The sequence below is a fragment of the Oncorhynchus keta genome, chromosome 34, assembly GCF_023373465.1.
Source record: "Oncorhynchus keta strain PuntledgeMale-10-30-2019 chromosome 34, Oket_V2, whole genome shotgun sequence".
NCBI lineage: Eukaryota > Metazoa > Chordata > Actinopteri > Salmoniformes > Salmonidae > Oncorhynchus > Oncorhynchus keta.
Window position 1 is genome coordinate 76405091 of NC_068454.1, and position 24683 is coordinate 76429773.

The 24683-nt window shown below is 48.4% G+C and overlaps 3 protein-coding genes, 2 long non-coding RNA genes and 1 other non-coding gene across 12 annotated transcripts; 3 read left to right on the top strand and 3 right to left on the bottom strand.

The window, feature by feature from the left end:
- Positions 1-444: 444 nt before the first annotated feature.
- LOC118378355 (single-stranded DNA cytosine deaminase) lies at positions 445-4834 on the top strand. Its single transcript, XM_052492671.1, is given in 8 exon segments — positions 445-464; positions 1050-1214; positions 4258-4452; positions 4454-4489; positions 4491-4513; positions 4570-4580; positions 4582-4695; positions 4784-4834. Coding segments are annotated over 8 exon segments (615 nt in total).
- A 457-nt stretch (positions 4835-5291) lies between these two features.
- On the top strand, positions 5292-15617 carry LOC118378353 (adaptin ear-binding coat-associated protein 1-like). Its single transcript, XM_035765329.2, has 8 exons — positions 5292-5455; positions 6454-6554; positions 7046-7150; positions 9516-9597; positions 11311-11419; positions 11619-11856; positions 14673-14778; positions 14874-15617. The coding sequence occupies exons 1-8, from the start codon at positions 5361-5363 to the stop codon at positions 14926-14928; spliced, it is 891 nt and encodes a 296-aa protein (XP_035621222.1). The 5' UTR covers positions 5292-5360; the 3' UTR covers positions 14929-15617.
- Positions 7684-9508, bottom strand: LOC127915252 (uncharacterized). 7 transcript variants are annotated; one of them, XR_008090765.1, is made up of 5 exons: positions 8788-9508; positions 8476-8683; positions 8287-8371; positions 8027-8234; positions 7696-7862 (listed from the first exon to the last, which is right to left on the bottom strand). It is a non-coding gene; the product is annotated as an uncharacterized LOC127915252 (long non-coding RNA). The 7 variants fall into 7 exon arrangements; XR_008090766.1 differs by having other exon boundaries at positions 7684-7810; positions 8287-8683; XR_008090769.1 differs by having other exon boundaries at positions 8027-8182; positions 8287-8683.
- A 1472-nt stretch (positions 15618-17089) lies between the features above and the next one.
- On the bottom strand, positions 17090-19732 carry mfap5 (microfibril associated protein 5). Its single transcript, XM_052494949.1, has 3 exons — positions 18167-19732; positions 17914-17987; positions 17090-17766 (listed from the first exon to the last, which is right to left on the bottom strand). The coding sequence occupies exons 1-3, from the start codon at positions 18277-18279 to the stop codon at positions 17651-17653; spliced, it is 303 nt and encodes a 100-aa protein (XP_052350909.1). The 5' UTR covers positions 18280-19732; the 3' UTR covers positions 17090-17650.
- A 95-nt stretch (positions 19733-19827) lies between these two features.
- Positions 19828-22228, top strand: LOC127915253 (uncharacterized). The gene is made up of 3 exons (XR_008090772.1): positions 19828-19917; positions 20020-20291; positions 21746-22228. It is a non-coding gene; the product is annotated as an uncharacterized LOC127915253 (long non-coding RNA).
- Positions 19880-24419, bottom strand: LOC118378354 (uncharacterized). The gene is made up of 9 exons (XR_008090771.1): positions 24281-24419; positions 23104-23172; positions 22958-22990; positions 22611-22824; positions 22237-22338; positions 21023-21090; positions 20311-20616; positions 20005-20276; positions 19880-19970 (listed from the first exon to the last, which is right to left on the bottom strand). It is a non-coding gene; the product is annotated as an uncharacterized LOC118378354 (transcript).
- Between the last annotated feature and the right edge of the window lie 264 nt (positions 24420-24683).

A 24683-nucleotide genomic window follows, 5' to 3' on the forward strand; every position in this document is an offset into this window, starting at 1 on the left:
CTCGAGCTGTTTTGCAAGGAGGAATGGGGAAAAAATTCAGTCTCTCAATGTGCAAAACTGATAGAGACATACCCCAAGCGACTTACAGCTGTAATCGCAGCAAAAGGTGGCGCTACAAAGTATTAACTTAAGGGGGCTGAATCATTTTGCACGCCCAATTTTTCAGTTTTTGATTTGTTAAAAAAGTTTGAAATATCCAATAAATGTCGTTCCACTTCATGATTGTGTCCCACTTGTTGTTGATTCTTCACAAAAAAAATACAGTTTTATATCTTTGTTTGAAGCCTGAAATGTGGCAAAAGGTCGCAAAGTTCAAGGGGGCCGAATACTTTCGCAAGGCACTGTATCTACCCTGTCCCCTCCTTCCCTTCCCTCCTCCCCCCACACTCATCACACCACTCGCTCTCGCCTGATTGACTGTGTGAGACAAATTAGGCTTCTGAAATGATCAACAAATTTGACAGGTGAGTAAAATGAACATCTGTTTTTGTTGTATTCATTGTTTAATGAGTTGAGAAAAGGTATATGATATAATATCACATGACGGGATCAACTGATGCATGGTACATTTTTAAAACTAATCCCTGCCAATTGGTGATTGGTGTCCTATTTATTATTGATGATGCTTTATGAAACCACTCCTGTCATCTTTCTCTTATGCAGCACAATCAGAAGTTTCAGTGATGATGACAACAATGTATTGAATAGCTTTCGCTAGTTTCACTGAAAGCTCTCTGATTCAAACTGAGACTGAGAGAACCAGGGCCAGTTTGTTAGACACCAGTTCATTGACAGACGGTTAACCAAACCTGTGGTTTTGTGAAAGAAGAAGAGGAAAGTGTTGAGTAGTTAGTGCAGTCCTCATAACCAGAATATATGGCTTTTCCATACCAGAAAAGACACTACAGGGGCAGAGGAGGGAAAAGCAATAGTAGTGGCTATAACCATTCACCTTTTCACCATAGGCCTGCCTCAGTTTGTGTATAAAAATAGATGTGGCATTCATCTCTACTACTTATTTCAGTGAAAACCTACTTTCTGTGTCTCAGTGTTCTGTTGGCCCAGAAGAAGTTTATCTACCACTATAAGAACATGCGCTGGGCCAAGGGCCGACACGAAACCTACCTGTGCATCGTGGTCAAGAGGCGGGTGGGACCAAACTCACTCTCCTTCGACTTTGGACACCTGCGCAACCGGTCCGGCTGTCATGTTGAAGAGAGGAGAGGGAGAGGAGAGGGAGAGGAGAGGGAGAGGAGAGGAGAGGAGAGGAGAGGAGAGGAGAGGAGAGGAGAGGAGAGGAGAGGAGAGGAGAGGAGAGGAAGAAGAGAGAGGGGAGAGAGTAGGGAAAGGAGAGGAGAGGAGAGGAGAGGAGAGGAGAGGAGAGGAGAGGAGAGGAGAGGAGAGGAGAGGAGAGGAGAGGAGGAGGGAGAAGAGGGAGGGGAGAGAGTAGGGAAAGGAGAGAGGAGAGGAGAGGAGAGGAGAGGAGAGGAGAGGAGAGGAGAGGAGAGGAGAGGAGAGGAGAGGAAGAAGAGAGAGGGAGAGAGAGGGAAAGGAAAGGAGAGGAGAGGGAGAGGAGGAGAGGAGAGGGAGAGGAGAGGAGAGGAGAGGAAGAAGAGAGAGGGGAGAGAGTAGGGAAAGGAGAGGAGAGGAGAGGGAGAGGAGAGGAGAGGAGAGGAGGAGGGAGAAGAGGGAGGGGAGAGAGTAGGGAAAGGAGAGGAGAGGAGAGGAGAGGAGAGGAGAGGAGAGGAGAGAGGAGGAGAGGAAGAAGAGAGAGGGGAGAGAGTAGGGAAAGGAGAGGAGAGGAGAGGAGAGGGAGAGGAGAGGAGAGGAGAGGAGAGGAGAGGAGAGGAGAGGAGAGGAGAGGAGAGGAGAGGAGAGGAGAGGAGAGGAGAGGAGAGGAGGAGGGAGAAGAGGGAGGGGGAGAGGAGTAGGAGAGGAGAGGGAGAGGAGAGGAGAGGAGAGGAGAGGAGAGGAGAGGGGAGGGGAGGGGAGAGAGTAGGGAAAGGAGAGGAGAGGAGAGGAGAGGAGAGGAGAGGAGAGGAGAGGAGAAGAGGGAGGGGAGGGGAGGGGAGAGGAGAGGAGGAAACATGGAACAAATTTTATCATCTGTCATCCGTCGTTATATATTTCCTATTTCTCCTATTTTCTTTATTTCCTTCCCCTGTCTTCATCACTCTCCTTCCCCTCATTCTACTCTCCACTCTCTATCCATGCATTACCTCTCCTTTCTCTCTATCTACATCTTCCTCCCTCAGTCACCCCCCTCTCTCTCTCTCTCTCTCTCTCTTCCTCAACTACATCCACCACTCTCTCCCTCATTCCTCACCTGTCTACCTTCCTCACCTATCCTCATCACTCCCTCATTCCTCACCTACCTCCATCACTCACTCTCCCTCATCCCTCTCACTTCCTCCGCTATTTCCATCACTATCTCTCCCTCATTCCTCACCTACCTCCATCACTATCTCTCCCTCATTCCTCACCTACCTCCATCACTCACTCTCCCTCCTCCCTCTCACTTCCTCCCCTATTTCCATCACTATCTCTCCCTCATTCCTCACCTACCTCCATCACTCACTCTCCCTCATCCCTCTCACTTCCTCCCCTATTTCCATCACTATCTCTCACTCATTCCTCACCCCTCTCCTTTTCTCACACACCTCCATCATGCTCTTTCCTTACATTTACATTTACATTTAAGTCATTTAGCAGACGCTCTTATCCAGAGCGACTTACAAATTGGTGCATTCACCTTATGACATCCAGTAGAACAGTCACTTTACAATAGTGCATCTAAATCTTAAAGGGGGGTGAGAAGGATTACTTATCCTATCCTAGGTATTCCTTAAAGAGGTGGGGTTTCAGGTGTCTCCGGAAGGTGGTGATTGACTCCGCTGTCCTGGCGTCGTGAGGGAGTTTGTTCCACCATTGGGGGCCAGAGCAGCGAACAGTTTTGACTGGGCTGAGCGGGAACTGTACTTCCTTAGTGGTAGGGAGGCGAGCAGGCCAGAGGTGGATGAACGCAGTGCCCTTGTTTGGGTGTAGGGCCTGATCAGAGCCTGGAGGTACTGAGGTGCCGTTCCCTCACAGCTCCGTAGGCAAGCACCATGGTCTTGTAGCGGATGCGAGCTTCAACTGGAAGCCAGTGGAGAGAGCGGAGGAGCGGGGTGACGTGAGAGAACTTGGGAAGGTTGAACACCAGACGGGCTGCGGCGTTCTGGATGAGTTGTAGGGGTTTAATGGCACAGGCAGGGAGCCCAGCCAACAGCGAGTTGCAGTAATCCAGACGGGAGATGACAAGTGCCTGGATTAGGACCTGCACCGCTTCCTGTGTGAGGCAGGGTCGTACTCTGCGGATGTTGTAGAGCATGAACCTACAGGAACGGGCCACCGCCTTGATGTTAGTTGAGAACGACAGGGTGTTGTCCAGGATCACGCCAAGGTTCTTAGCGCTCTGGGAGGAGGACACAATGGAGTTGTCAACCGTGATGGCGAGATCATGGAACGGGCAGTCCTTCCCCGGGAGGAAGAGCAGCTCCGTCTTGCCGAGGTTCAGCTTGAGGTGGTGATCCGTCATCCACACTGATATGTCTGCCAGACATGCAGAGATGCGATTCGCCACCTGGTCATCAGAAGGGGGAAAGGAGAAGATTAATTGTGTGTCGTCTGCATAGCAATGATAAGAGAGACCATGTGAGGTTATGACAGAGCCAAGTGACTTGGTGTATAGCGAGAATAGGAGAGGGCCTAGAACAGAGCCCTGGGGACACCAGTGGTGAGAGCGCGTGGTGAGGAGACAGATTCTCGCCATGCCACCTGGTAGGAGCGACCTGTCAGGTAGGACGCAATCCAAGCGTGGGCCGCGCCGGAGATGCCCAACTCGGAGAGGGTGGAGAGGAGGATCTGATGGTTCACAGTATCGAAGGCAGCCGATAGGTCTAGAAGGATGAGAGCAGAGGAGAGAGAGTTAGCTTTAGCAGTGCGGAGCGCCTCCGTGATACAGAGAAGAGCAGTCTCAGTTGAATGACTAGTCTTGAAACCTGACTGATTTGGATCAAGAAGGTCACCCCCCAGCTGCTGTTCCTGCGCCTCCTGGAAGCAGGCACCCTGTGGGGTTATGGAGCTCCAGACAGTGTGGGACTGTGTTACTCAGTCACCTGGTTCTGTTCCTGCGCCTCATGGAAGCAGGTGCCCTGTGTCCCTGCCTGTGGGGTTATGGAGTTCCAGACAGTGTGGGACTGTGTTACTCAGTCACCTGGTTCTGTTCCTGCGCCTCATGGAAGCAGGCGCCCTGTGTCCCTGCCTGTGGGGTTATGGAGCTCCAGACAGTGTGGGACTGTGTTACTCAGTCACCTGGTTCTGTTCCTGGTCCACCTGCTCAGACTGCTCCTACAGGCTGGCCCAGTTCCTCAGCCAGACCCCCAACCTCCGCCTCAGGATCTACGTCTCCAGGAGGACAGCAGTGTCTCCGCATGCTGCAGAGAGCCGGGGATCACTGTCATGAACTATGAAGGTAGAGAGGGTGTGTGTGAGTACATCTCTCATTATAATTCTGTCTCTTCCCTGTAGACTATTTCTACTGTTGTCTAATGTTGGCAGACCTTTGTAGCTTGCAGACAGCGTGTGTTTAAGGCCTGGGACGGACTGCATCAGAACTCTGTTCAACTGGCCAGGAAACTTAATGACATCCTCCAGGTAGGACACACACACACACACACACACACACACATGTACTGTACCCTTGAGTTAGTAGGCTAATAATATTTACTGATTTGTCTTTCAGCCTGGTGAGGCAGAATATTGGGGAGATGCTTTCGAGCTACTTGGACTGTGATTCACCTCTATCCCTGTCATATTCGCTGATATGGAGCAATATTATTTCTGCTCCTCCCACTGGTGTCAGTGTTATACTGTAAATGTCACTTTAATCTATCACGGTAAAGTAAATAATAATAACTGAAACAGGTCATCTGTACAACTCAATAATGTGTTTATATACTGTTATTTAATCCATGGGATTTACATTTTTACCCTTTGTAACATTAGCACTGTCTTGTAACACATCCATTAAATCATTCCCTCCAACTGTGATTGAGTCGTTTTGTGTTGACATTATCCTATCCTCTATTTAAATTTGACCAGCTCTTTATCTCTCACATAGCCAACGATAAACAACCAAATAAAACGTAGGCTAATTGATTACAATGATCTCTAAACTATCACTGACAATGGTTGATTAATCTGGATAAATTACATTAGAAATGGATGTGAACGCTTCATGTGCGCAAATACACAGTGTATTACGGTCTCGCACCCGTTAACGTGCACGATCACCACACACCGATTGAATTAAAGTCAAGATGGCGACCGAGGGCGAATACGAGTCGATCCTGTGTGTGAAACCTGACGTCAACGTTTACCGAATCCCGCCGCGGGCATCGAACCGGGGAGTCAGGTAAGAGACACGGTTCCGTCACCATCAACCGGTGACCTTGCCCTGGTCTGACTCCAGCATCCATTGTTGATGCGGCGATATATCAACCTCCCCGTAGGCAAAGCTCTTGTCCCCACATCAAGGCAATGCATAGCCCATATAAAGGCTATAATGCTCGTCTCTGTTGCCTTTGCAGTACTCAATAGCTTTTTCTAAGGTGGTTTACTAGGCAAACTGGTTGGGGAGGAATAGTTTACCACCAGATGTCAAAGTTGTGCGTGGTGGGATGGATCGGGAGAATACACCTGTCATTATTGATGTCCACCTTTCGGTATCAGACAATGAATGACACGGAATCCTGTTTTCAGTGCGAAAACGTGACTGTGTCGTGTCCCCGTTTTATAAAATGCGCGTTGACTGCACTCTTATTTGGGGCGAATGTTGAATGAAAGGCTATAACAGATACTACGGTATTTAAAGGTCCAGAGGATTAGGTGAGATTTTTACTCCCTTTGAGGATTATCTGGGCATTTTTTCTGTTGTCGCCTTATCCTATTACTTTCTGACCAGGGTTCGTTAAAGGATATCTTGTTGACAGTGACTTCAGTCCTGTTAGGTTACAGTGTATGTTTGGCAATGTGACTATATTGTGTTTACCCATTTGTTCATTGGCTGGTGTTTTAACGTGATCCAGTCTCCATGCTGACTGGACAGCGCTCCATACTGTATCTGTCTCCTGGGAGCTGATTGGCTGACCACCAGTAACGTGCCATGACCACGCACAAAGCTGAGTCTGTTGTGTGATGTAGTGAGTAATAATAATAAGGGGGTATTCCACCCCAGGTCTGGTGAACTGCCAGCCCAGTCACCAGCTCAGTCACCAGCTCAGTCACCAGCTCAGACACTCTCATTTCAGTAGCAAAGTGTGGTGGTTGGCTATCAACATGGTCTCCCTCTTTCTCACACACACACCTATACAGTCAGTCTCATCTCTGATTGGCTGTCTGTGTCGCCCTCAGGGCTGCGGATTGGAAGCTGGACGCCCCTGATTGGACAGGCCGCATGAGAGTGACGGCTCGGGGAAAAGTGGCTTTCATCAAACTGGAGGACAAGATCTCTGGTGAGAGGCCAAATCTTTACAAACAATAATTTTTGTTCATGGACATAAAAGACTGTAAAATCACCAGGAAGAGATCAAAGTAATTTTAATGTAGGAAATCTGTTCCCAAGTATTCTCACACATAAATAGAGAGGCATATGTGATCGTATCCCAATGTAATCAAGGTTTGAAATGATTCTGTTTTTGTCAAATACTATATCTGTTTCTTGCGGTCAATTTGCAGTGTGCAAATTATTTATAACTATGTTCCGAGCATCCGCTCAAGGAAAAATTGTCCCACTGCTGAATGTAATTGGGGACTCCTACCCTAGCCCCTAGCCCACCTCAAGGCACTTCTAGTCAGAAGATCATCGTGCCCAATTCCAAATCGTCCCCTGGGCACTTCTTGTTGATCTGAAAGGACTATGTTAACTTCTCCACCTTGCCCTCTGACTCTTGACTCGAACCGTTAGTTATAATGCCTGAGTTCTAATTTCCCTCCGTCTCTGCAGGGGAGCTGTTTGCACAGGCACCAGTGGACGAGTACCCTGGCATCGCCATAGAAACCGTCAGTGACTCCAGTCGGTACTTTGTGCTTCGGATCCAGGATGAGAGTGGTGGGTTGTTGGTTGTCATCACTAGTCACCATCTGGCCAAATTAGAAAGAAGTATCACACACTACTTTCTCACATTTTCTATTTGTATTTATTATACTGAACAAAAATATAAACGCAACATGTAAAGTGTTGATCCCATGTTTCATGAGCTGAAATAAAAGATCCCAGAGATGTTCCATACGCCCCAAAATCTTATTTCACAAAATAAATTTGCACATATTTGTTTACATTCCTTGTAGTGAGCATTTCTCCTTTCCCAAGATAATCCATCTACCTTATAGGTGTGGCATATCAAGAAGCTGATTTAACAGCATCGTCATTACACAGGTGCATCTTGTGCGGGTGACAAAAAATGGCCACTCTAAAATGTTCCGTTTTGTCACACAACACAATGCCACAGATGTCTCAAGTTTTGAGGGACTGTGCAACTGGCATGCTGACTGCAGGAATGTCTACCAGAGCTGTTGCCTGAGAATTTCATGTTTATTTCTCTACCATAAGCCACCTTCAACATCGTTTTAGAGAATTTGGCAGTACATTCCACCGGACTCACTACCTCAGACCACATTCAAACACGCCAGCCCAGGACGTCCAACCGGACTCACTACCTCAGACCACATTCAACCACGCCAGCCCAGGACGTCCAACCGGACTCACTACCTCAGACCACATTCAACCACGCCAGCCCAGGACGTCCAACCGGACTCACTACCTCAGACCACATTCAACCACGCCAGCCCAGGACGCCCAACCGGACTCACTACCTCAGACCACATTCAACCATTCAACCACGCCAGCCCAGGACGTCCAACCGGACTCACTACCTCAGACCACATTCAACCACGCCAGCCCAGGATGTCCAACCGGACTCACTACCTCAGACCACATTCAACCACGCCAGCCCAGGACGTCCAACCGGACTCACTACCTCAGACCACATTCAACCACGCCAGCCCAGGACGTCCAACCGGACTCACTACCTCAGACCACATTCAACCACGCCAGCCCAGGACGTCCAACCGGACTCACTACCTCAGACCACATTCAACCACGCCAGCCCAGGACGTCCAACCGGACTCACTACCTCAGACCACATTCAACCACACCAGCCCAGGACGTCCAACCGGACTCAATACCTCAGACCACATTCAACCACGCCAGCCCAGGACGTCCAACCGGACTCACTACCTCAGACCACATTCAACCACGCCAGCCCAGGACCTCCAACCGGACTCACTACCTCAGACCGCATTCAACCACGCCAGCCCAGGACGTCCAACCGGACTCACTACCTCAGACCGCATTCAACCACGCCAGCCCAGGACGTCCAACCGGACTCACTACCTCAGACCACATTCAACCACGCCAGCCCAGGACGTCCAACCGGACTCACTACCTCAGACCACATTCAACCACGCCAGCCCAGGACGTCCAACCGGACTCACTACCTCAGACCACATTCAACCACGCCAGCCCAGGACGTCCAACCGGACTCACTACCTCAGACCACATTCAACCACGCCAGCCCAGGACCTCCAACCGGACTCACTACCTCAGACCGCATTCAACCACGCCAGCCCAGGACGTCCAACCGGACTCACTACCTCAGACCGCATTCAACCACGCCAGCCCAGGACGTCCAACCGGACTCACTACCTCAGACCACATTCAACCACGCCAGCCCAGGACGTCCAACCGGACTCACTACCTCAGACCACATTCAACCACGCCAGCCCAGGACGTCCAACCGGACTCACTACCTCAGACCACATTCAACCACGCCAGCCCAGGACGTCCAACCGGACTCACTACCTCAGACCACATTCAACCACGCCAGCCCAGAACGTCCATATCTGTCTTCTTCACCTGTCACCTGGACAGCGGATGAAACTGAGAAGTATTTCTGTCTGTATTAAAGCCCTTTTGTGGGGGGAAATCTTATTCTGATTGGCTAGACCTGGCTCCCAAGTGGGTGGGCCTATGCCCTCCCAGGCCTAACCCATGGCTGTGCCCCTGCCCAGTCATGTGAAATCCATAGATTATTGCTTAATTTATTTAATTGAATTTACTGATTTCTTTACATGAACTGTAACTCAATAAAATCGTTGAAATTGTTGCATGTTGCGTTCATATTTTTTTCAGTGTAGTAGTAGTAGTAGTAGTAGTAGTAGTATACCACAGTAATAACAAGGTTTGTTTTGGATCATTTGAGTGTGTAGTATGAAACAGTATTCTACTACAGCATTTGGAGTACACAATCAGTTGTTTCTCACTGTGCTATGTCTCTGTTTTAGGATCAGTGTGTGTAGGAAGTGATTTGATTTGTAATTTACATTGTTGTTCTTTTCTGGCCCCTGTCTCTCAGGTCGCAGTGCGTTCATAGGCATCGGGTTCGGGGACAGAGGAGACTCGTTTGACTTCAACGTGGCGCTGCAGGATCACTTTAAGTGTGTTGCTCTTACAGCTGTCACAACAGAGATGACACTCATAACATTAGCAAACAAGTGCAGCTCAGAGCTTCAATGTTGACTTCTAACTGACATGAATTAGTAATGGCCTGTCATCTGTTTCACTCTATAACTCTCGATTCAATTCCAAGGTGCTTTATTGACATGGAAAATATGTTTATATTCAAATCAAAATCAAATAAAATGTTATTAGTCACATGCGCTGAATACAATAGGTGTAGACCTTACAATGAAATGCTTACTTATGAGCCCCTAACCAAAATTGCAGTTTAAAAAAAATACGGATAAGAATAAGAAATAAAAGTAACAAGTAATTAAAGAGCAGCAGTAAAACAACAATAGCGAGACTATATACAGGGGGGTACCTGTGACAACGTGCGTCTAGGTGGTAGGTGTAGGAGTCAGGCGCAGGAGAGCAAGGATGTCTGAGAAGCGTGTTGAATAAGAAAGTCCACCAACACAGGAATGGCAGAATCAAAAGGACAACGCCCTCGACAATAAAAAACCCGTACAAACGCACAGAGGAACAAACAAAGTTCCGACACTCATATACTTCAGAACCCGTGAAAACAAATAACGGTCATACTTAACCGAGCACCTCACAATCAACGACTAATCCCGCACAAACTGAGGCAGGCAACGGGTTACAATTATACACACAGAAATGAACGCAAATGAAACCAGGTGTGAAAAAGAACCGAAGACAAAACAAACACAAAAGGAAAAAGGGATCGGTGGTGGCTAGTAGACCGGCGACGCCGAGCGCCGCCCGAGCAGGGAGAGGAGCTAGAAGTCGTAACAGTACCAGTACAGAGTCAATGTGCGGGGGCACCAGTTAGTTGAGGTAGTTTGTACATGTAGGTAGAGTTATTAAAGTGACTATGGATAGATGACAACAGAGTAGCAGTGGTGTAAAGAGGGGGTGAGAGGGGCACTGCTAATAGTCTGGGTAGCCATTTGACTAGATGTTCAGGAGTCTTATGGCTTGGGGGTAGAAGCTGTTTAGAAGCCTCTTGGACCTAGACTTGGCGCTCTGGTACCGCTTGCTGTGCGGTAGCAGGGAGAACAGTCTATGGCTAGGGTGGCTGGAGTCTTCCTCTGACACCGCCTGGTATAGAGGTCCTGGATGGCAGGAAGCTTGGCCACAGTGATGTACTGGGCCGTATGCACTCTCTCTGTAGTGCCTTGTGGTCGGAGGCCGAGCAGTTAACATACCAGGCAGTGATGTAACCAGTCAGGATGCTCTCGATGGTACAGCTGTAGAACCCATTGAAGATCTGGAGACCCATGTCAAATCTTTTCAGTCTCCTGAGGGGGAATAGGTTTTGTCGTGCCCTCTTCACGACTGTCTTGGTGTGCTTGGACCATGTTAGTTTGTTGGTGATGTGGACACCGAGGAACTTGAAGCTCTCAACCTGCTCCACTGCAGCCCCGTCGATGAGAATGTTGGCATGCTCTGTCCTCCTCTTCCTGTAGTCCACAATCATCTCCTTTGTCTTGCCAATGCAAGTGAAATAATCACAAATTAAGAGTAAACATTATGCACAGAACATTTTTCGAAAGAATAAAGTCGCTTGAAATGTAATATCTACAGATCATATATATATCTCTGTCCCTTTTTCCCTCTCATTCTTTCTCTCTGTTTACTGCTCGCTCGCTCGCTCACTACCTCTGTCTCTCTGTCTCTCTCAGGTGGGTGAAACAGGAGCTTGAGATCAGTAAGCAGTCTCAGACTCCAGACAACACTCCTAAACTGGACCTGGGTTTCAAAGAAGGACAGACCATCACTCTCAACATCGGGGTAACTTCCTCAACTCATACCCATAATACTCCTTCCATGGTACCATCTGGTTAGCGCTTAACAACTAAAAAGCGAACATGCACGCACACGTTGCAAACCCTGCTCTGTTTATAAGCTTTGTCAAGCAGACACCTATACCTCTCCTTCCTTCTCACCTGTCGCACCTCTCTCTTTCTTTCTATTTCTGTTCCTCTCTCAGCAAGGCAGAAAGAGAGACAAGTCCCGCCCCCAGAGCGCTGGTGGCTTTGGGCTCCTCCCTCCTCCCCCTGGTGGTGGAGGCACCAAGATAGCCCCTCCCCCTATGTCAAGCTCCTCCAATGACAACGAAGGTTTATTCTCAGGGGGAGACTTATTCTCTGTGGGAAGTGACACATTTTCAGGAGGAAACAACACATACTCAGCAGGAAGTGACATGCTCTCAGGGGGAAGTAACACAGGTAGGTGAAGAGCATTTTGGGCCACGATCAGCGAAGTGTAATGCTACTGGTTGTTCAGATACATTTGGCCATGGAGTGCATATCTATGTGGACACCTGCTCCCTGAACATCTCATTCCAAAATCATGGGCATTATTATGGAGTTGGTCCCCCCTTTGCTGATATAACAGCCTCCACTCTTCTGGGAAGGCTTTCTGTGAGGATTTGCTTCCATTCAGCCACAAGAGCATTAGTGAGGTCAGGCAATGATGTTCTGCAATTAGGCCTAGCTCGCAATTGGCGTTCCTATTCATCCCAAAGGTCTTCGATGGGGTTGAGGTCAGGGCCCTGTGCAGGCCACTCAAGTTATTCCACACCGATCTCAACAAACCATTTCTGTCTGGACCTCGCTTTGTGCACTGTGGCATTGTCATGCTGAAACAGGAAAGGACCTTCCCCAAACTTTTGCCACAAAGTTGAAAGCACAGAATCGTCTAGAATGTCATTGTATGCTGTAATTTTAGGAATTCCCTTCACTGGAACAAAGGGGCCTAGCCCGAAACATGAAAAACAGCCCCAGACCTTTATTCCTCCTAAACCAAACTTGACAGTTGGCACTATGCATTGGGGCAGGTAGCGTTCTCCTGACCCAAATTCGTCCGTCGGACTGCCAGATGGTGAAGTGTATTTATCACTCTAGAGAACGCATTTCCACTGCTCCAGAGTCCAATGGCGGCGAGCTTCACACCACTCCAGCCAACGCTTGGCATTGTGCATGGTGATCTTAGACTTGTGTGCGGCTGCTCGGCCATGGAAACCTATTTCATGAAGCTCCAAACGAATCGTTCCTGTGCTGATGTTGCTTCCAGAGGCAGTTTGGAAGTTGGTAGTGAGTGTTGCAACAGAAGACAGACCATTTTTACTTGCTACGCTCTTGAGCACTCGCCGGTCACATTCTGTGAGCTTCTGTGGCCTACCACGTCGCGGCTGAGCCATTGTTGCTCCTAGACGTTTCCACCTTTCCATACACAATAACAGCACTTACAGTTGACTGGGGCAGCTCTAGCAGGGAAGTTTGACAAACTGACTTGTTGGAAAGGTGGCATCTTATGACAGTGCCGCATTGAAAGTCACTGAGCTCTTCAGTAAGTCCATTTTACTGTCAATGTTTGTCTATGGAGATTGCATGGATGTGTGCTCAATTTTATACACCTGTCAGCAACAGGTGTGGCTGACATAGCCGAATCCACTAATTTGAAGAGATATTCACATACTTTTGTGTATGTATACAGTGCCTTGCGAAAGTATTCGGCCCCCTTGAACTTTGCGACCTTTTGCCACATTTCAGGCTTCAAACATAAAGATATAAAACTGTATTTTGTTTTGTATAGTTTTATGTTAAAAAAGTTTGAAATATCCAATAAATGTCGTTCCACTTCATGATTGTGTCCCACTTGTTGTTGATTCTTCACAAAAAAATACAGTTTTATATCTTTATGTTTGAAGCCTGAAATGTGGCAAAAGGTCGCAAAGTTCAAGGGGGCCAAATACTTTCGCAAGGCACTGTATATATAGTGTATATAATAACTAAAAAATGTAACGCAACATGTAAAGTGTTGGTCCCATATTTCATGAGCTGAAATAAAATAGCTCAGAAATGTTCATATGCACAAATAGCTTAATTCTAAATTTGTTTACATCCCTGTTAGTGTGCATTTCTCCTTTGCCAAGATACTGTAATCGTACCACCTGACAGGTGTGGCATATCAAGAAACTGATTAAATAGCATAACATTACACAGGTGCACCTTGTGCTGGGGACAATAAAAGGCCACTCTGAAATGTTCAGTTTTGTCATAAAAAAATGCCATAGATATCTAAAGTTTCGAGGGAGTGTGAAATTGGCATGCTGACTGCAGGAATTTCCACGAGAGCTGTCGCCAGAGAATTTAATGTTAATTTCTCTACCATAAGCTGCCTCCAACGCTGTTTTAGAGAATTTGGCAGTACGTCCAACCGGCCTCACAACCGCAGACCACGCGTAACCACACCAGCTCAGGACCTCCACATCTGGCTTCTTCACCTGCGGGATTGTCTTAGACCAGCCACCCGGACAACTGATGATATTGAGCAGTATTTCTGTCTGTCAGAAATACTGTCTGTCTGATTGGCTGGGCCTGGCTCCCAAGTGGGTGGGGCTATGTCCCCCCAAGCCCACCTATGGCTGCGCTCCTGGCCTCTCTTGTGAAATATTTAGATTAGGGCCTCATTTATTTATTTCAATTGACTGATTTCCGTATATGATCTGTAACTCATTCAAATCATTGAAATTGCTGCATGTTGCGTTTATATTTTTGTTCAGTATAGATCTGCTCTGGCATGTAGATTAGGGAAGATGTCAGCTCCATACAAGACAATTCTATGTGCAACGTTCAGAGCGTTGTGTTCTCCTGAATGCAACCCTGTTTTTATATCGCTGCTTCTGATTCATCTGTTTGTTTATCTTGTTCGGTTACCCTAGTAACTGCTTTTTCTGTATAGGGCATTTTGCTACCATTGTTGAAGACTATTTTTACAGTTCCCCAAACCATGCTGTGAATTCATTTGACTGAAGGGATAAAGTGTATGCCACTGTGTAATTAGGTTAAGGATTGAATGGGGCCCTGCGTGTTTTTTCTTTTAGTTTTATGAGCTAACCAAGAAAAAAGGCTATTGTCGTTAGAGTATGAATGTAGAGAAAGCAGTAGAGGGTGTGTATTGAAGGGTTTGATGTGTGTTGTCTCCATAGAGATCCTATTACATTAGTTTCCTAATTCTATCGTTGTCTCTCTGTTCTCAGGCTGTTTGTTAGACCTGGACAGCAGTAACTCCAACTCTGTGGTGCAGCCAAACCCCAACCCTGCAGGCGGCTCGGACATGTGGGGAGACTTCTCTGCCCCAGAAAAGTAAGGGGAAAATCTTTTCTCTTTCATCCTTTGCTCTCTTCTTTTATTATTCTGTTCCCCCCATTAATGCTCTCCTCTTTTCCCCCATAATGCAGGTCAATGTCTCCTCTCGCCAACGATGATGGTTCCACCAACTGGCAGCAGTTCTGAGGCCGTCCCACAATCCCTTTCACTTGACCTTCACCTGACCTTTAACCCCTGACCAGAGGAGGACTCCAGCAGAACACTGTATATTATCACCTCAACCTCAGTGTACTCTTTCTCTCTCTCTTCCCTCTCTCTTTATTTCTCTCTCTCTTCACCCCTCTCCTGGCTTCCTCTCCTTACCATCCTCTCCCTCTACATCTTTCCCTCTCAGCCCCAAAGTTACACTCTCTCCTCCCATCTCCTCTCCTTACCATCCTCTCCCTCTACATCTTTCCCTCTCAGCCCCAAAGTTACACTCTCTCCCCCTGTCTCCTCTCCTTGCCCTTCTCTTCCTCTGTCTCTCTATCTATTGCAACAGATTATTTATTTATTACTGAGGGCAAATCTCTTTAAATGAAAGATGGTACAGAAAGGAATGATGGTGACTCACACTAATATAGTCTTGATAAATAAATACATAAATTAATTAATGTACATAATATATTATTGTAAATGTATATATTGTCAGTAGTTTGTAATTCCCATTGTTGTTGTGGTAGTGTTGTAGCTAATTTTCCTTTAGAATCTCCAGTACAACTGGAATTATCGCCTGAAATGACTGATTTACAGGCTTGCCTGGATGCATTAGTATATGACCAAGTTATCTCATATCTGATCTAAGGTCAGTTTTGCGTTTTCCTCTTAATTGCTAAGGTCAGGCCACGGTGAGTCTGGAGCTGTGCTTTGGAGCAGCTTCAGCTTTGAGTGGACACTGATCTACTGTAAGTTTATACAGCAGGCATGCTGTTTGGCGCCCCTTAGTGGGCTATTGCGGTCCTACAACCACAGTCTGACAGGGAGAGTGGTGAGATGCACAACAGCAGCTGCTGTGTACATTATCACTGCTGGCTGGGGATGAGCACTTGTCTGGATCACTTGGCTGCATTGTTTTAACAGGAGGCTGGTGTTAGTTGACACAGAAATGGAGGGAGTGAGAGGAAAAACGTTTTCTAATTGAGGGAAGGGACAGCAGAGTGAGAGGATGAAAGGGAAAGATGAGTGGGTTCTGAGGAGCGATGGAGGGTGAGGAAGGGCTTAAACCCATGGGGTGATAGACAGGCCTGATTTAGGCATTGTGATGTAATAATTTAGGCCTTGTGATGTAAACAGTCCCTCTGGGTTTCTGGGTAGAGATGACACATTTAGGTCACGGCTTTTGCCCTGCTGGATGAGTAGCCCTGTGTGTGTACATACAACTGTCTGTCCGTCTGTCTGTCTGTATTCTATACGTTGAACTAACATAACTCTGTCAATGCAGTCAGACCATTCCAGTCCTTGTGAGATGCAGTGTTTTACTTTACCGTTGTGTTGTTATTGGGAGAGAAAGGATGGAGGGCGGGATGGAGAGAGGGAGGGATAGAGGGAGGGATAGAGGGATGGATGGAGGAAGGGAGGGATAGCTGGAGGGAGGGATAGAGGGAGGGATGATGGATGGATGGAGGCAAAGCTGGAGGGAGGGATGAAGGGATGGAGGGAGGGAGGGAGGGAGGGAGGGATAGAGGGATGGATGGATGGAGGAAGGGAGGGATAGCTGGAGGGAGGGATGATGGATGGAGGGAGGGAGGGAGGGATGGATGGAGGAATAGAGGGAGGGATGAAGGGATGGAGGGAGGGAGGGATAAAGGGATGGATGGAGGGAGGAATAGAGGGAGGGAGGATAGAGGGATGGATGGATGGAGGGATATCGGGAGGGAGGGAGGGAGGTGTAAAGGGATGGATAGAGGGGTGATAATGCTGTACAGGACATCATAATATTACAGTAAGCCAGTTATGTGGCTTTTGTACTTATCATTGTCTCTCATGGACACACATGGACTCAAACATTTGCATTGACTGATGACATGATGTTGATTAATGAGGTGATAATTGATTGATTTCCTGTGTGAGAACACAGCGAGTGGGAGAACTGGTATGAACTGGTGAGAGTCTGTGTAGACTCTAGTCATGTTGGTTTATGTGTTTATTCTTGACATTACAAATAAAATATATGTGTATGTAAATGCTGATGTATTGAAAATCAAAACATAAAGATATCAACTAATGTTGAGTCGAGGTTGACTTGTTTTCTTTTTATCTACATGAGGAAAAGAACTGGACTACATCAATAAAGTGATCCACACAAACCAATGAATGACATTTTATTGGGTAGTATTGCACTGCTTTGTAGTATTGCACTGCTTTGGTATTGGATTGTGATAGGGTGCTTTACAATAAGGTGTCAGTAATGACAGAGTGGATACATTGTTCTCAGACTGTCTCTACAGTACACAACTACAGGAACTCAACAGCGTTCCATCTGAACAGTATTATACAGCCCGCAACGGCACAGAACATGATCCGTGTCAAATAAAACACAATCCAATCTGTGGGGAGTGATTTCTCCCCTGATATTCACATACAGTTATATTAAAACACAGGGCTAATAGCAGAACTGAGAAATATGACTCAGACTGTTCATAACTGGAGTTACATGGACTGTGTTATATATATGTTGTTTGTTTGTGTGTGTCTGGTTGTGTGTGTGTGTGGCTGGCTAGCACCAGGTGTTGAGCGGTGGATTTATGATGTTTTTATGGAGACAACCCAGTGTTCTGTCTCCAAGGGAGTCCTCCCTCCTACTCCTTCTCTCCTCTCCTTCCTCCCTTCTTCCTCCGCCCCTCCTTCCATCTCCGCCATCTTGGGCCCATCAGGCCTTGTTTTCCCAGGTTTTGGGGTTGCTATGGCGATTGCGACAGCGTTTCTTATTGGTGGTTGACCTCTGGAAGCGTTTGGGCCAGCCGGACCGCTCCCTGCAGAGCTCAGCTGGGATGGAGAGAAGAGAGAGAGGATGTGTGGGCTCAGATGTACATGCTGTCCTAAAGCCAGTAAGTGTTTCATGCACTCAGATTGTTATGTTGTTGTAATCCTAACAACGGGTCTAATGAAGTGCTATCAGGTGGACTGTCTTACCCTTCAGGTACTCATCCTGTTGGCAGACAGTTCTAACACATATCTCCTTGTTGATCACATAGACACGAGGGAGGCTGAGACAAACCAGGAGACAGACATCATTACACTATAATCAGAGCCCAGCTGCTGTCTCTAAAACATGCCTCTCTGTACAGGCTCTCAGGTTGAAACCAATGAACTTTGACTGCATGACCAGGAGGCACTGAGTGTGTCTAGGTTTTCCTGTGAGAGAGAACCTGTAGTTGCAGTTTACCTGTAAAGGCAGAGGGAGTGGATGCATCTCTTGATGGGCCGGTGGACAGAGTACATCCTGGTGCAGGGGTACGTCTCTTCCCTACAGTCTAGCACAGAGGATACACACAACATCAAGATAACTCACACACAATGTTTAGTTAACACTGGACACCCCTGGTCATCCCTGGCCTAACATTGTTTAGTGATGTTTCTGTTGCACATTGAAGACCTTAGTCACCAGGAGGTAGGGTAGAGACAGACACCTCACTCACCAGGTGGTAGGGTAGAGACAGACACCTCACTCACCAGGTGGTTGGGTAGAGACAGACACCTCACTCACCAGGTGGTAGGATAGAGAAAGACACCTCACTCACCAGGTGATAGGGTAGAGACAGACACCTCACTCACCAGGTGGTAGGGTAGAGACAGACACCTCACTCACCAGGTGGTAGGGTAGAGACAGACACCTCACTCACCAGGTGGTAGGATAGAGAAAGACACCTCACTCACCAGGTGATAGGGTAGAGACAGACACCTCACTCACCAGGTGGTAGGGTAGAGACAGACACCTCACTCACCAGGTGGTAGGGTAGAGACAGACACCTCACTCACCAGGTGGTTGGGTAGAGACAGACACCTCACTCACCAGGTGATAGGGTAGAGACAGACACCTCACTCACCAGGTGGTAGGGTAGAGACAGACACCTCTCTCACCAGGTGGTAGGAAAGAGACAGACACCTCACTCACCAGGAGGTAGGGTAGAGACAGACACCTCACTCACCGGGCGGTAGGGTAGAGACAGACACCTCACTCACAGGCGGTAGGATAGAGACAGACACCTCACTCACCAGGCGGTAGGGTAGAGACAGACACCTCACTCACCAGGCGGTAGGGTAGAGACAGACACCTCACTCACCAGGCGGTAGGGTAGAGACAGACACCTCACTCACCAGGAGGTAGGGTAGAGACAGACACCTCACTCACCAGGCGGTAGGGTAGAGACAGACACCTCACTCACCAGGCGGTAGGATAGAGACAGACACCTCACTCACCAGGTGGTAGGGTAGAGACAGACACCTCACTCACAGGCGGTAGGGTAGAGACAGACACCTCACTCACCAGGCGGTAGGGTAGAGACAGACACCTCACTCACCAGACGGTAGGGTAGAGACAGACACCTCACTCACCAGACGGTAGGGTAGAGACAGACACCTCACTCACCAGACGGTAGGGTAGAGACAGACACCTCACTCACCAGACGGTAGGGTAGAGACAGACACCTCACTCACCAGACGGTAGGGTAGAGACAGACACCTCACTCACCAGGCGGTAGGGTAGAGACAGACACCTCACTCACCAGGCGGTAGGGTAGAGACAGACACCTCACTCACCAGGCGGTAGGGTAGAGACAGACACCTCACTCACCAGGTGGTAGGGTAGAGACAGACACCTCACTCACCAGGCGGGAGGGTAGAGACAGACACCTCACTCACAGGCGGTAGGATGGAGACAGACACCTCACTCACCAGGCGGGAGGGTAGAGACAGACACCTCACTCACAGGCGGTAGGGTAGAGACAGACACCTCACTCACCAGGTGGTAGGATAGAGACAGACACCTCACTCACCAGGTGGTAGGATAGAGACAGACACCTCACTCACCAGGTGGTAGGATAGAGACAGACACCTCACTCACCAGGCGGTAGGGTAGAGACAGACACCTCACTCACCAGGTGATAGGGTAGAGACAGACACCTCACTCACCAAGTGGTAGGGTAGAGACAGACACCTCACTCACCAGGAGGTAGGGTAGAGACAGACACCTCACTCACCAAGTGGTAGGGTAGAGACAGACACCTCACTCACCAGGAGGTAGGGTAGAGACAGACACCTCACTCACCAGGAGGTAGGGTAGAGACAGACACCTCACTCACCAGGAGGTAGGGTAGAGACAGACACCTCACTCACCAGGAGGTAGGGTAGAGACAGACACCTCACTCACCAGGAGGTAGGGTAGAGACAGACACCTCACTCACCAGGAGGTAGGGTAGAGACAGACACCTCACTCACCAGGAGGTAGGGTAGAGACAGACACCTCACTCACCAGGAGGTAGGGTAGAGACAGACACCTCACTCACCAGGAGGTTGGGTAGAGACAGACACCTCACTCACCAGGAGGTAGGGTAGAGACAGACACCTCACTCACCAGGAGGTAGGGTAGAGACAGACACCTCACTCACCAGGAGGTAGGGTAGAGACAGACACCTCACTCACCAGGAGGTAGGGTAGAGACAGACACCTCACTCACCAGGAGGTAGGGTAGAGACAGACACCTCACTCACCAGGAGGTAGGGTAGAGACAGACACCTCACTCACCAGGAGGTAGGGTAGAGACAGACACCTCACTCACCAGGAGGTAGGGTAGAGACAGACACCTCACTCACCAGGAGGTAGGGTAGAGACAGACACCTCACTCACCAGGAGTTAGGGTAGAGACAGACACCTCACTCACCAGGAGGTAGGGTAGAGACAGACACCTCACTCACCAGGCGGTAGGGTAGAGACAGACACCTCACTCACCAAGTGGTAGGGTAGAGACAGACACCTCACTCACCAGGAGGTAGGGTAGAGACAGACACCTCACTCACCAGTTGGTAGGGTAGAGACAGACACCTCACTCACAGGCGGTAGGATAGAGACAGACACCTCACTCACCAGGCGGTAGGGTAGAGACAGACACCTCACTCACCAGGTGGTAGGGTAGAGACAGACACCTCACTCACAGGCGGTAGGGTAGAGACAGACACCTCACTCACCAGGCGGTAGGGTAGAGACACACACCTCACTCACCAGGCGGTAGGGTAGAGACAGACACCTCACTCACCAGGAGGTAGGGTAGAGACAGACACCTCACTCACCAGGAGGTAGGGTAGAGACAGACACCTCACTCACAGGCGGTAGGATAGAGACAGACACCTCACTCACCAGGCGGTAGGGTAGAGACAGACACCTCACTCACCAGGTGGTAGGGTAGAGACAGACACCTCACTCACAGGCGGTAGGGTAGAGACAGACACCTCACTCACCAGGCGGTAGGGTAGAGACACACACCTCACTCACCAGGCGGTAGGGTAGAGACAGACACCTCACTCACCAGTTGGTAGGGTAGAGACAGACACCACACTCACCCGGAGGTAGGGTAGAGACAGACACCTCACTCACAGGCGGTAGGGTAGAGACAGACACCTCACTCACAGGCGGTAGGGTAGAGACAGACACCTCACTCACCAGTTGGTAGGGTAGAGACAGACACCACACTCACCCGGAGGTAGGGTAGAGACAGACACCACACTCACCCGGAGGTAGGGTAGAGACAGACACCTCACTCACAGGCGGTAGGGTAGAGACAGACACCTCACTCACAGGCGGTAGGGTAGAGACAGACACCTCACTCACCAGTTGGTAGGGTAGAGACAGACACCACACTCACCCGGAGGTAGGGTAGAGACAGACACCTCACTCACCAGGAGGTAGGGTAGAGACAGACACCTCACTCACCAGTTGGTAGGGTAGAGACAGACACCACACTCACCAGGAGGTAGGGTAGAGACAGACACCTCACTCACCAGGAGGTAGGGTAGAGACAGACACCTCACTCACCAGGTTGTAGGGTAGAGACAGACACCTCACTCACAGGCGGTAGGATAGAGACAGACACCTCACTCACAGGCGGTAGGATAGAGACAGACACCTCACTCACCAGGCGGTAGGATAGAGACAGACACCTCACTCACTAGGCGGTAGGGTAGAGACAGACACCTCACTCACCAGGTGGTAGGGTAGAGACAGACACCTCACTCACAGGCGGTAGGGTAGAGACAGACACCTCACTCACCAGGCGGTAGGGTAGAGACAGACACCTCACACACAGGCGGTTGGGTAGAGACAGACACCTCACTCACCAGACGGTAGGGTAGAGACAGACACCTCACTCACCAGACGGTAGGATAGAGACAGACACCTCACTCACCAGGCGGTAGGGTGGAGACAGACACCTCACTCACCAGGCGGTAGGGTGGAGACAGACACCTCACTCACCAGGAGGTAGGGTAGAGACAGACACCTCACTCACCAGGTGGTAGGGTAGAGACAGACACCTCACTCACCAGGAGGTAGGGTAAAGACAGACACCTCACTCACCAGGAGATAGGGTAAAGACAGACACCTCACTCACCAGGCGGTAGGGTGGAGACAGACACCTCACTCACCAGGCGGTAGGGTAGAGACAGACACCTCACTCACCAGGTGGTAGGGTAGAGACAGACACCTCACTCACCAGGAGGTAGGGTAAAGACAGACACCTCACTCACCAAGTGGTAAGGTAGAGACAGACACCTCACTCACTAGGTGGTAGGGTAGAGACAGACACCTCACTCACCAGGTGGTAGGGTAGAGACAGACACCTCACTCACCAAGTGGTAAGGTAGAGACAGACACCTCACTCACTAGGTGGTAGGGTAGAGACAGACACCTCACTCACCAGGTGGTAGGGTAGAGACAGACACCTCACTCACTAGGTGGTAGGGTAGAGACAGACACCTCACTCACCAGGTGGTAAGGTAGAAACAGACACCAAAGCCTCCTCTTCATTCCAGTCACCTCTGTGGAGTTCCACCTCTACCAGCAGGGAAACAGCACAATCAGCATGGGAACAAACTCTACCCACGGCATAACTCACAGACAGAGACATATCATGTAACTTAATGTCTGTTGAAATAACGTGTGACCATTGAATAGAGTGCATTATTACCAGCCTGCGGGGCTTGGGCTACAGCTGTGAGGACTGTGGAACAGAAAACCATATGAGGGGAATGTTTTATGGAGTTAAAACAAACAGAGATGGACTCAAACCTAATTGAAGGTGATGATTTGTGTGTTGTGTTTGTCAGGGGTTACCATGGAAACCGCAGAGGAGCAGGGCGATTGGAAGACTGCCCATCCTTGTAAGAGCTGGATGTTTACGAGCTGAAGGAAACAGGACCCACAAAAGCCCAAAGAGGAAAATAGTTTAATGTTTCAATTCACACAGAGGAACTCTTCAATATCTCGACTTTACATTTCCTCCTTCTGCTCTGTCCCTGGCCCTACCTCTGCTGTTTCTAATGCAATGTATACTCTTCTCTAAGGCAGTTGTAGAAATGTGTACCTGATGAAATCCAGGTAAATGAGCTAGATACAGTATATGTGCTGTTGATATTATCAGTATATGTGGGGTTGATATTATCAGTGTATGTGCTGTTGATAGTATCAGTATATAGAGACAATCACCTCACTCTCTCTCTCTCTCTCTGTCTCTCTCTCTGTCTCTCTCTCACACACACACACACACACACACACACACACACACACACACACACACACACACACACACACACACACACACACACACACACACACACACACACACACACACACACACACACACACACACACACACACACACACACACACACACACACACACACACACTCCCTCAGCTCTCTCCCTGCATCATTCCTCTTGTGATGTGTCAGTGTGAGTTTGGAGTCCAAGACATGAGTTCTCACAAAGGAATGTGGTTTTTGTGCCCTATCTGAGCACCCCTCTACTCCTCCTTTCTCATACACACTCTTTTCACACACGTCTCTTTTCGTACACACTCTTTTCATACACGTCTCTTTTCGTCAACCTTATTAAGAATGTTCTAAAGCGTCCGAACAGTTCTGTCACTCGATATGTTTAACCCCCCGTTCCTCCTTTACCAGCATCTTACCCAGGCCCTGAATACGTTAAATTGATTTAACTTGCTTTGACTCATTTATACCGTCTTGTATGCCAGGGCACATAGCTTTCTAAAATACATTAGTTCTAAATGACATTGTCATCCATGACCGAAGTTCAAACAGTATTCTATTAGGATGACTTCATGAAAAGTTCGTTTTTTGCAGTAAAATATAGTTTGGTTTCTCTATGCATCTTTTATATATGTACTTCATGTTATTTATTTTAAACATTCTATATACAGTACTGCAGTGCTACTAATGTCTTTATAGTCTTCAAAATTAAGAAAAGAACACAATGTTTTCATACTCACAACTTTTTCTGTCGTCCAAAAGCGTCCTTTGTTTTGAATATTTTGTCCTCTCTCCTTCCCCTCCTTCTCTCTCCATCCCCTCCTCCTTCTCTCTCCATCCCCTCCTCCTTCTTCTCCTCCACCCCTTGTCCTCCCCTCATTAGACTTCTCTTGCTCACTTACTTTCCTCTCCTCTAATCTGAGATTCAGGGAGAAGTGTTCTAGTCCAGAGTTGGTTTCGTATACACCCAAACAACACAAACTCATTATCAAAAATATATATCTGTTGATTTCACACTAACCATCACTAATAGTAAACACATCTATCAGCGCATTGAACTAGGAACTTACCCTTTACAAATACAAACAACTGAAAGAATAATAATCAACACACGATGATAGGTAGAATATTGCATAATAAATA

Coding starts and splice junctions, on each gene's coding strand:
- LOC118378353 (XM_035765329.2), top strand. CDS start 5,361: ATGGCGACCGAGGGCGAATACGAGTCGATCCTGTGTGTGAAACCTGAC. Junction 5,456..6,453: donor GCATCGAACCGGGGAGTCAG/GTAAGAGACACG, acceptor TGTCGCCCTCAG/GGCTGCGGATTGGAAGCTGG. Junction 11,857..14,672: donor CTCAGGGGGAAGTAACACAG/GTAGGTGAAGAG, acceptor CTCTGTTCTCAG/GCTGTTTGTTAGACCTGGAC.
- mfap5 (XM_052494949.1), bottom strand. CDS start 18,279: ATGTTGTGTGTATCCTCTGTGCTAGACTGTAGGGAAGAGACGTACCCC. Junction 17,988..18,166: donor CACTCCCTCTGCCTTTACAG/GTAAACTGCAAC, acceptor GGTTTGTCTCAG/CCTCCCTCGTGTCTATGTGA. Junction 17,767..17,913: donor ACAGGATGAGTACCTGAAGG/GTAAGACAGTCC, acceptor TCTCCATCCCAG/CTGAGCTCTGCAGGGAGCGG.